Here is a 12,127-nt window from a genome sequence, read left to right as displayed (position 1 = left end):
AATCCTATACATACAAATATGTACGTACAATAGGGTTCATAACCAAAAAAAGGCTTTTCCGCCGAAATTATAAAATTTATTTATTTTTTAAGACTTTCGTCAAAATGTTTCTGAAAAATATTAAGATTTGCGTGAGCTAGACTGATTGGAAAACACCTCCAAACCTCTCATTATTTTGATTCCGTGGATAAAATTTTTAAACATTTTCATGCAGACCTTTTAAGAGTAAAGTGTTCTATAATCTGAGGTGATTTTTGAGAAGAAACGAATTTTATTTATTAAAACTCGATATTTGGAGATATTTTCAAACAAGTTCAGCTCACTTAAATTTTTTGGGGGATTCTTAAAATATAATAAATTTTATAATTGCGATGCAAAACCAGTACCGATGTTTTTTTGTATGGACAGTGATGCACCGTAATGTATATACAGTGACGTGCAAAACTGTAACATGGTGTAACACTTTTTACTTCACCATCGCTATCTTTCCAAGTTCTAACTTGACTTTCATATTTTTTTGTATATTCTTGTTGGTACATCCCTACTCCCTCTCTCAGAATGATTTGAAGTCAATGCAACAACAATAAAAAAACCAGCAGACAAAAATGTAAATAAAGGCAGATGTTACAGTTTTGCACTCATATATTTTTAAGAACTTTTTAACAATCTTCACGGAAAAAAAGAACTACTAACACAATGTTCAGTACTCTTTTGCTTGTTTCAGTTCCTGGATGCGATTTGGCATACCTTATTTGTATCTTTGTAAAAACTCTGGAGGTATATCCTTAGTTTGCTTTCACAGCTCATGTACTCGATATTACGGACTTTGATACTTATTAAGCTGTGCTTTTAGTTGATTTCGCAAATTCTCGATGAGATTCGTGTCCGCGGATTGTGGAGGTCATTTGAAATTAGCAAATTTTTGCTTTTGTATCCAGGCTTTGTGAACATGTGCAATGTGTTTTGAGTGATTTTTCAGCAGAAACTCTCATTTTTTCGACTAGACCTTGCAAATTTTGTTGAAATATGAACAGATACTGTTCCTTACGCATAATACGTACTAACGGACAAAAACTTTTTTTTAAATACAACCCCAAACTATTATTGACCGACCACTGTGATTCACAGTTTTCCTTACATAATGCGCATGGGCTTAATTTGGGTCTTTGATCCAATACCATGCCCGGCCATCTGATTGAAAGCGATTAATTTAGGCTTGTCAGACCAAATAACCTTCAATTGAAACATAAGAATGTGTTATTTTATTGCATTCTGTAAGGCCTAACATATCCCAATAGGCAACGGTTCGGTTTTCGTGCGATGCAGCGAAATGCTGCCACACTCGCACATGTATTATGCACAAATTTGCTTTTTTCTTCTTTATGATGCCTTTGCGCTCAATTTGGCAATTCTTCGCCTTGCTGTCTATTGATTTGCATTAAAGTTTAATACCTTAAGCGCTTCTGTAATAGTGGCTGCATCGCTGCTTGCTGCTAAGTTCACAAGATATCGTACCGTAATATTTTTTGACAGACTTCCTTTGTCCTTGGGAACACATCAGGCTATATTTGCTCTCAGTCTTAACATTTTTAAGTAGCAAATTCCAAAATTGTTTGCCACTTTTCGTGCGGTCCCGCCTTTCCACAGTAAATCTATTATTTACATTTATGGTTTCTGATTAACTATGTTATTTACTCGTGATCACTTCTTCAATACAATACAATATAGAAAAAAGTCATCTGACTTCCGACTAAGTAAGAGATAACTGTCAAATGCAAAACTGAGAGTGAGTGCAAAACTGTAACATCTGCCTTAATTTACATTTTTGTCTGCTGTTTTTTTTATTGTTGTTGTATTGACTTCAAATCCTTATGAAAGAGGGAGTAGCGATGTACCAACAGGAATATACAACAAAAGGATGAAAGCCGTTAGAACTTGGAAATATAGCGGTGGCTGAAATAAAAAGTGTTACACCATGTTACAGTTTTGCTCGTCACTGTATGTACGTTAGGGCGGGCCATTTTTTTTTTGGACTATGCGCGTATAGCATAGGATAATTCTATGTGTAATTCTAAGCAAATTTGACGAAGAAACCCCTTACAGCATGTTTTTATACAAAAGCATTTCTTTATGACACTACAGCAATTGCCAAGACACTTATTTTCGCAATTTGGCAAACTCCAAACCCAAACTCCGATAAACTTTAGAACAAAAAAATTTCCGAGACATGTATATCGATATATCACACTTTAAGATCCATCTGTAAATGCTGAAGATATGACGCAAAATGTAAAGGAGCGACCGTACGGTCGGCCAAACATTTTTTTTTCGAAATTGCCTTGCAAAACTAAGCGGAGTACGGAGAAATTTTTTTCTAGACGGTCTAATGTGCATATTTACTAAAATATCTATTTACATATTTACATACATAAATACCTATGTAGTAAATGTATTGTTGTGGAACACATGCTAATATCGTCGGTGGATCAATAACTTTCACTACTATGACTATGACTTTGCCGCGAATGCAGTAGTGCTCAGCTGTCTTTAGCTCCTTACTTATCTAACTATATATGTATGCACATTAGGGTGGTCCAGAAATGCATGTAAAAAAGCTAAGTCGCAATTTTAATGCTCTCACCGCTAGGATTGTTTTATACCGAAAAAATGTATACTCCTTTTTTTTGAAATCAAAAAATAGTTTATAGTCGAAAACATAGTTTTATAATCGAAAAATATTGATTTTCAAGAATTCCATGCCATTTCTGCGAGAAATTGTTTTTTTTTGCCATATAAAATACATGAACAAATTTTAGCGCTTTGAGTGCTCTCTAAGTATTTTTTGATTTTAAACTAAAAAAGCAGGGTTATAATTTTTTTCTGTATAGAACAATGCTAGGAGGTGAGAGCATCAAAATACCGACTTGACTTTTTCGGACCAACCTAATATTATTAACGTACATACATACAAAAATATTTATAGTTCAATGTTTACGTGGAGCTCTTCTACTAGTCTCGTCTCAACTGCATTTTACCGCTAGCTAAAAAATATTTTTTTTTTTAACTGTATGCACATTCAAATACAAGTATAGGTACATAAATGCGCGTAGGTCTGTGTGTGTGCATAGTCGGCAAAATGGGTATTTATATGTATATTTTAGTATACATTCCGGCGCTTACACCTTTCCTTACCACCGCCAAAAAGAAATACATATGTACTCTCAAAACCAAATAATGAATCGAAAAGACGAAGTGCCGCTTTTAAGAATGCGAGCGCCAGCCTAAAATGCAGCTCTCGCGTGCCATGCAGTTAGTCAACACAAAAATTTGGCTAAAATAAAAACAAGATTATTCTATATTCATACATATATACATATGTATGTATGTATGTATATGTACCATTAAACTTAGTACTCTGCATAAGAAATTCATATTTTCCCACATACTAAAGTACTACTCAGCAGGTACTAGATATGCAAGTAAATGCCTTGTTCACTTTGCCTATTTTACTACCTGAGTGACTGACTGACTGTCCGAATGCCTTACTGACTGACGTTGACTTGTGTTCACTTGTTTGCTAGCTAGCGAGCGATATTGCTTCCACTAATTGTCCTGCAAAGCTCCAACTCGGTGAAGAAGTGCACACACAAACGCTAGCGTCAGCGCGCGCGTCGATGTCTCCAGCGCACTCATTCGACGCCGCCTCCAGCGTTTTTGGGGGCAAAGAGCTGTGTGTGTACACGCGCGCGCGCGCGCTAACCGGCAATGAAAACAGTGACAACAGCGAACACACTCCACTTCGATGAACTGGCGTATGTATGTTTGTATCTTTGTATGTGTTTAGTTGAGGAGTGAGTGTGTGTGTGTGTTTATAATAGGCGGCTGATGCCGGTGTGGGGGCGCTTGTGTAACAAAATTGACTCCAGTATGCGCCTACATAGTTCTGATTGAGTTAGTCTTCAGTTGGATCGCTAGCGTGCTAGACGTTGCGCTCTCCGGCTAAATTGTGTATTCGTGAAATTCAAACGTGCAAATTTAGAGCAAGCGAGCGTGTGTTATCGCGGTAAATCTTTTATGTACATATATAGGCAGCCGATAACCGTTAAGAAAATTTAAATAATTTTTTTTCCGTTTTTGGTCTTCAACATAAAGAAGTTTTATACGTTTACTTTGCGCGCCTCTAGCTGCTGTTTTGGCTGGCGATTACTTTGTTTATTTAAGTCGTCTAACGTTCCCACCATGGCGTCCTTGAGCCGTCAATGCAATCCGCGCGCCAACATCTTTCTACTGGTCAACTTGGGCTGCGAAATGCTCTATGTGATTGATCAACGTTTGAAGGCGCAACAAATTTCTGAGGAAAAGTCCACTCAAGGTAAACAAAAACAACAATAGTTAGTAAAAATTTAAGGGTAATGGTGTGTGCAAATGATGGTCGTGGGGGCGAAAATGCACGAGTTTAATATTTCTTTGCACGTACATACATACATACATACATATGTATGCATATATGTACTCGAATCCATGCATAAATTTTTGTGCTTAAGCTGAAATTAGCCACTTAAAACTGGTGCCCCTTGTGCGTCAAAAACATTATGGGAATTCTAAGCGTGTGGGCTAATATTTATTTGTAGTACTCATAAAATCACATTTGATACACGAAGATGTACATATGTATGTATGTAGAGTTTGTGTGTACGTACAAATGAGTGTTTATTCAAATTAGACCAAAATCCAATACAAGTTTGGTTAATAGTTAGTGCAAAACTACAATATTCTTATTAGAATATCGAATAAGGTATTAGTGACACTACATACATACATATGTATGTATGTACATACATATTAATGGGTACTACATACTAGAGGTTTACGCCCATAGGCTTAGCGGTGGCGACGGCGACGCCGCACAGTGGGGTTTTGTGCTCCGAAAAAAACCGTAACCGGATTTTTGCGTTTTTTTTATAAAAAACAGGTCCAAATAGGGGAAAAACACAGATAATTGCTATCCTTTGACCAATTTTTTTTTATAACAAGCATAAAAACTTTGTTTTCGTTTCTACGTATGTACATTAGGGGGGTCAAAAAAAAAGTAAAGTCGGAATTGTAATGCTCTCACCCCTTAGAATTGTTCTATGGCGAAAAACATTATACCCCTGTTTCTTTATTTTGAAATCAAAATATATTTAGAGGTCGCTAAAAGCGCTCAAAGTTTTCCCTGTATTTGATATGGGGAAAACAAGTTTTTGTAGAAATGGTATAGAAATCTTGAAAATCAATATATTTATTTTCAGTGTTGATTTAAAATCCTTTTGATATTAAATCCACTTTTAATTAAAAATCTACTTGATCAATTGACCAGATAAAAAATAAATTTGATTTGTGATTTGATTCGTCGACCAAATAAGAAATAAAGTTTTTTATTAAAAATTATTTTATTTGTGATTTGATTAGCCAACGAAATAAGAAATGCAATTTATTTGGCATTTGATTCGTTGGACGAATACAAAAAAAAAATACTTATTTGTGATTTGATTCCTCGACCAAATAAAAAATTAAATTTATTTGTGATTTGATTTGTCGGAGAAATAAAATATTAATTTTACTTGTTCAGCAAAAACTCGAAAATCGTGAATGCGTTCAATGAAAAACGTATTTTTTTTATGGAAAATCACGGAAAAAATTATGCAATTTGCCCTACAAATCAAATCACAAATAAAATTTGTTTTATATGTGTTCGACGAATCAAATCACAAATAAATTTAATATTTTATTTAGTCAAAGAATCCAACCACAAATAAATTTAATTATTTATTTGTCCAACTTATCAATTTAATTTATTTTTATGGATTAATTGAAAATCACGCAAGTAGGTTTATTTTTCATCTTTGTTGTTTGTTGGGACGTCATCGAATCGGCGTCACCACTATCAGCACCACGGTTGTCCCTTTGGTAAATTATTACCAAAATTTATAGAAAAAAGTTGATTGGTAAAAAGGTACATTTATTTTAAATTTCGATAGATTTTTGTTCAAATATTTTGTTTGAAAAACAAATAAAATTTCTCGTTCTCGCTTTATTCGTAGTTATCTTTACATCATAAATTTCTCATTTTACTGGAATGCTGAGGAGCTTTTGATGTTTAAATAAAATGGACAGGTGTGTAATTATAGACCAGGGATGTTGCGAATGTGAAATTTTAGACATCCGCGGATGCGGATGCGAATGCGGATGTCAAGTATTTTTATACACGAGCGCACTTGCGCACAAGGGTATTATAACTTTGTTCACATAACGGTTGTTTGTAACAGGCAAAACGAATCGAAATAGATATAGGCAAATGTATACATAAATGATCAGAATGAAAAGAGAAATCGATTAAGCGGTGACTGCCTGTCCGTCCGACCGTCCGTCTGTGCACACGATAACTCGAGTACAAATTGAGATATCTTAACGAAACTTGGTATGTGAACTTCTTTTGAGCGTAGGACGGATGGTATTGAAAATAGGCAAAATCGGACGATAACCACGCCTACCTCTCATACAACGGTAGTTTTCAGATATACGAAAATTGCGATATTTTACTAACTACTGAAGCTTATTCACTCGAAACTTATATTTACAATCAAAAATAAGAATATTATAAATTTTTGGAAAATGGACGTGTAGTATTCCTTGGGAACCGCTCCGCCAATTTCTCCCAAACTTCACACAGTTGTTGGCCTTCACAAAACATACCAAACGGCTGAAAATTTAAAAAATCGGATAATAACCATGCCCACATCCCATATAACGGCAATTTAGAGAAATACGAAAGCTTCGATAAATCAGTAAATACTGGAGCTAATTTATTCAAGATTGATGTTTGCAATAATTCTTTAACAAAAAATACGCTTATAATAAAATGCTTCTAAAATGGGCGTGACCCCGCCCAATTACATCATATATGTGTATCTCGTAAACCGTTCGATCAATGTGTACCAAACTCGAAATGATTATTGTGGTTGCCACATAAAGGCAAAGCGTTGAAAGTTATCGAAATCGGACTAAAATTACGCCCACTTTTTCATACCGGTCAATTTCAGAAATGTTTGAAACTTCGATATTTCGAGATTTAAGGACGCTAATTTGACCCAAACAATCCTTTGAAAAGTAACATTATTATTGAATTTTGGAAATTGGGCGTGATGCCGCCCACATATATCTATATAAGTTTATCTGATTATATCTAACTGAACGTTCTATCGAAGATGTTTAAAATAGGGTAACCGCACCCCTGCTTACCATGTAGCGGTAGTTTTCGGAAAGCTGAAAAAACTATATTGAATACTTGCGCCAGGTATTTAATGTTCGGCTTCGCCCGAACTTAACTTTTTTACTTGTTAAGTAATAATTTAGATGAATAAATTAGGTGATTTAGTTAAATAAAAAATGTAAAGGTTAGTAATTGGAACATTGTATCCAGTAAAAAGTTTTTAATGGGTCGTAAATCAGGGCCGCTATATAATTGCTCGCTCGAGGCGAAAAACTTGAAAAACTTGAGACTGGACAAAATTGTAAATTCTTTTCGATTGACACTGCACCAGTCGAAAGGACTTTCAGTTATATTTATTGTTTTTTTTTTTTTTTTTATTGCGGTGCAATAATTTTTTTTTGAGAATTGCATCGGGCTGCAAATGTCGGATGTATCCCCCTGACTTTCATCGTCACAATCTAGTATCATGGCAACATCGTTGTTTAAACACCGTTGTTTTCCGAAGAATTCTTCATTCTCATTCTTTTGGTTGTTTCTTAATTTAAAGAACCTGTAACGTTAACAGCGTTTTTCGATATTAGTTTTTGTAAGTCATTTTTAATACTTTCTTCTGTGACTGGCCAGATATACGTTTTATCAGTGCACTTACACAATATTCCAGGGACCGAAAATAACAGTTATTTTTTACCAGTTAAACTTGGCCTAAAATTTTTTATTCCGAAATAAAAGTTTTATCTGGATAATAAACAAACAGCTTATGAAAATTAAACAAATTTAATATCATGTGAAAGAGGACTGAAATAGCTTTTAAACAGATATAACGAACGAAGGTTACCACCTCTATTTATATTTTTTTATATAATTTAATACTAAAGAAATTCATATACCTGACCCAAGGTTTGTTCTATGGTAATTAATTAACATTTTTTATTGAACTACTTTTCAATAGGTGGCTTTGCTCGTTTAGACATTTCAGTTTTAAAGCTATTTAAGTCCTCTTTCAATTGGTACCAAACTTGTTTAATTTGGATAAGCGGTTTGTTTATTGTCCGGAAAGGACTTTTAGTTGGGAATAAAAAATATTTGGCAAAGTTTAACTCGTAAAAAAAATTAACTGTTATTTTCGGGCCCTTCAATATTCGCATTCGCAAAAGATCCGCCCCCTCGTACTATTTTCAGTCCTCAAAATTCAAAAAATGGTTCCGTGGTCAAAGATTTTCTAACGACGATGAAGTGATGTCGGCAGTTGATGGCTATTTTGAGGAGCAAGACAGTTCTTTCCCTAAAATTTTTGTGTTTTCTTTGTTAGGTCGGGTACTTCTGGGACCAGCCCCGTACACTCTGCAAAATTTAATTGACTAGCCCCAGCCAGAATTTTTCAAATAACACGGTGCTACAAAAAATAAAAAAATGGTTGCATGTACTTTTTATGTTATGTAAAAGCGAGTGTACAGGTCAAGGCGAATTTATATAAGGTGGTGTTGTTTCATCAGCTGTGAGTAGCGTGTGATTGTCAAAATTTTGTATTTGGCTAGCGAGTGAGTGAAAACGTGAGAGTGTTTATACTTTCTGTCAACCTTTTCCTTCGGGGAAGAATAGCTGAAACTTTACAATGGTCCGCTCAAAGCAAAAACAAAATACAAGTAATTGTTGCATTTGTTGAATCGATACCACCTTATATAAATTCGCGGTTCAGAATGGGCTTCACCTGTTGTGCGCCAACCACTGCCTTAAACAAAATACAAATCTTTCGCATGGAAACAAAAACGTTCCGGGACCCGCTGACTCTCTACTGCAAAATGAGGAAGAGTCTGAATCAATGAGACACTAACTTTGCGAATGTTCCGCGCTCTGGAGGAGGGGACTAAAATTCAGGACCACTGAAACCTTTGGCGCTTGAGCGCCAAAACCTTTCCTATTTAGACTAATGAGATATCATTGATAAGATATTTTCTCACCTCACCTTTTAATTTATTTGCGAATAAGCTCATTCAAGGTATTAAAGAGGAAGGTAAATAAGATAAACGAGTGTCATTCCATGTTGAATTTAGATGTGATGGTGTTTGATAAAGAAAAAAATTGGGACGTGAACGAGTCTTTTTGCAAAGAAATAAAAAGGGTGAGAAAATACCATTCCACTGATACCTCACAAGTCTATATCGTTAAAGTTTTGGAGCAGTTATTCAAGTTTTTCTTACACAAATCTTTGAAACAGGTTAAAATACAGCCTCAAAAATCTCATTATTATGATTCCGTAGAAAATTTTTAAAAATATTTTTATGCAAATTTTTATAAGCTTAAACTGTTTTGCTATCTGAGGGAATTTTTTTCAAAAAATCCTTTAAGAAACAATTTTTATTCATTAAAAAAGCTCCATTTTTAGAGGTGTTTTCAAACCCGTCTAGCTCACGTAAATCTTAATATTATTCCGAAATATTTTGATAGAAGTCATAGAATATACTAGACTAGCCGTATGTGGAGAAAGAAATCATATGCCATCATCAGGGCAACCAAAAAGAAGCACTAACAAGTTTTTTATTATAACAGTTATGACACAATCCTTAATATGGGGTAGTTTTTGTAAAAATCTTAACATTTTGACCTACATTTGTTATAGCCAAAAATTGCCAAATTCATAATAAATGCCAATTTATGCTAATTTCAGTAATAATTAGGGACTTGAACCGATTTTGAACCGGAAAACCGCTTTTTCTATTAATTAACTGAACCATTAACCGAACCGAAATTTTCCACAATTGTGTGATCCGAACCGAAAACCGAAGCAATTTTCATAAAGATTCATTTCAACCAATTTTCAATAGATAAATTTATCCCTTTTTTCGTTAATATTGTTACGATTATCCTTGTTTAATTGATTGAAGTTAATTCACGTGACATGCCTTGCTCATGCTCTTCATAGGCTTTGTGAAAAAATACGCGAATCTAATCCTAAAGTTGATCGTTTAATTGCTACCATAAAAAGGTTTTCTTAAGGCTCCATCGCGGACTACAATTTTTATTTCGAGCTAGATATACCATTCCCTCTTGCACCCATAATAACACGGTGGGGAACATGGCTGGAAGCAGTTAGCTATTATGCTAAATATTTTGAAAAGATTCGAACAATTTTGAAATTATTAGATTCAAACGATTCTCAATTTATTAAAAATGCGAAAATATTATTGGTAGATACTGATGTTCGACAAGGAATAATTTTTATAGATGCTAATTTCGGTATTCTGGTGGATTCCATAAAAAAGCTGGAGAATGTCGGTCTTCCGCTCACAGCGCAATTGCAGGTGGTTGCAGATGTCAAAGAAACAATTGACAGAGTTGAATGTGTGGAAGTAGAAGAAAAGCTCAGCTCGTTGTTATTGAAAAACAAAGGCTACATTGAGATGGAAAGCATTGCTGACCAAACTGCAGGAAAACCTACATCCTGTCACAATTCCACATACACAATTTCTGAAGTGTTGGCCTTCAAATATGTACCTGTAACGTCCGTGGACGTTGAAAGAACATTTTCGATGTATAAAAGTATTTACCGTGACAATAGATACGGATTTCTGTTCGAAAATTTAGCTGAAATGTTTGTTGTATACTGCAACAACAATATAAAGTAATTTTTTTTTATTGAATACTTGAATTATTCTTCTGTTTTGAAACTTATACTAAAGAATTTATGTACCTTTCGTTATTCGTTTTTTTAGTTGTTATGTTGTAAGAATGTAAGCTGAAATAAAATAAAACAAAACATTTTTAAAGCTAATTTATAGTGCCAATTCATCAACTTTAAGAGCAATTTTTATGATTTTTTATAGCAATTTTTTGGTTGCCCTACTCATCATGTACTTCGTTTTTTATATACATAAAAAAATTTTGTCTATATTCGTTCAGTAACGTGGTTAAAATACCTCGCCTTTCCTGTATGCTATGTATAGAAGATAGTAATTTTAAATAGGTGACAACCCTTTCATTTGGTTTCTTATTTTTTTATCCAAGGAACGGTGAAGATCTTATAGTTTTTAAACAGGTGGTAATACTACTCAGAAAAATAATACATTATTACACATCCCTAGGCTAAGTTTTTGTTGTTGTTGTTGTTGTTGTTGTTGTAGCAGCATACAAGTTCCCCATAGAGTTTTGGGGAGTGTTGCTGGAGTGACAGTCCTTGGCCAGATATAAATCTGGCTCGTTCCGGTTACGTAGACCCGACTGTCGTGGGAACGCAGCTAAGTCTTTTCGTTTGACAGTGACGGTACAGAACTGATGCCTATGCTTGTTATGATTGTATATGGTAATTTTATTAACAGGTGGCAACCCTATTAAAACAAAAAAATATTAGTGCTTTTCTAGAGGCCAATCCCTTTCATTTGACACCTCATCTTTTTAATCCAACGAACGGTGCGGATCTTATTGTTTTTTAGACAGGTGGCAACCCTATTAAAATTCTAAGTAAGAAAAGATCCCTCTCCTGTCGATTATATTAGAGAAAATCTTGTCAAAATCCGTTCAGTAGTTTTTGAGATTACCGCGTACAAAAAATCTCGACTTTCCTTTATACTATGTATAGATTTTGTAATCCCGCCGGTAAAACCGCAACTTTTTTTGGTGATGCAGTCTAATGTACATAGGTCTCTCCAATGTGTTCGTAAGCGTGCTTGCTTGCGATGCCCATCCATGGGTGCCGGCCTAAGAATGTTTTCACTGCATCGTCGTCATCCTTGCGCCGATGTCGTCAAAAATCTCTTACAGTTCGTAATTCCATCTTCTTCGGTACCCGGCGCGAACAGGGTCATAGATATTGCGTGGAATAGTTCTCTTGAAAGCCTCCACAGCCTTCGCATCTTTGTTCGATATCGAGATTTGTAGCGT

General features: G+C 34.8%; 1 protein-coding gene across 1 annotated transcript in view; it reads left to right on the top strand.

Annotated features, from left to right (window-relative positions):
- The first annotated feature begins 3,946 nt into the window (after nucleotides 1-3,946).
- Nucleotides 3,947-12,127, top strand: part of OSCP1 (Organic solute carrier partner 1) — a 35,578-nt gene continuing 27,397 nt past the window's right edge. The window contains exons 1-2 of the mRNA XM_017620150.1: nucleotides 3,947-4,063; nucleotides 4,153-4,372. Of these exons, the coding sequence (XP_017475639.1) occupies nucleotides 4,240-4,372 (133 nt within the window). The 5' untranslated portion in view covers nucleotides 3,947-4,063; nucleotides 4,153-4,239. The remainder of the gene's footprint in view (nucleotides 4,064-4,152; nucleotides 4,373-12,127) is intronic.

Source organism: Rhagoletis zephyria, unplaced genomic scaffold (genome assembly GCF_001687245.7).
Source record: "Rhagoletis zephyria isolate East Lansing unplaced genomic scaffold, Rhagoletis_zephyria_1.1 Rzeph_scaffold_00002, whole genome shotgun sequence".
Lineage (NCBI taxonomy): Eukaryota > Metazoa > Arthropoda > Insecta > Diptera > Tephritidae > Rhagoletis > Rhagoletis zephyria.
Note: the sequence above shows the minus strand (reverse complement) of the source record. Positions and strands in the feature narration are given on the sequence as shown.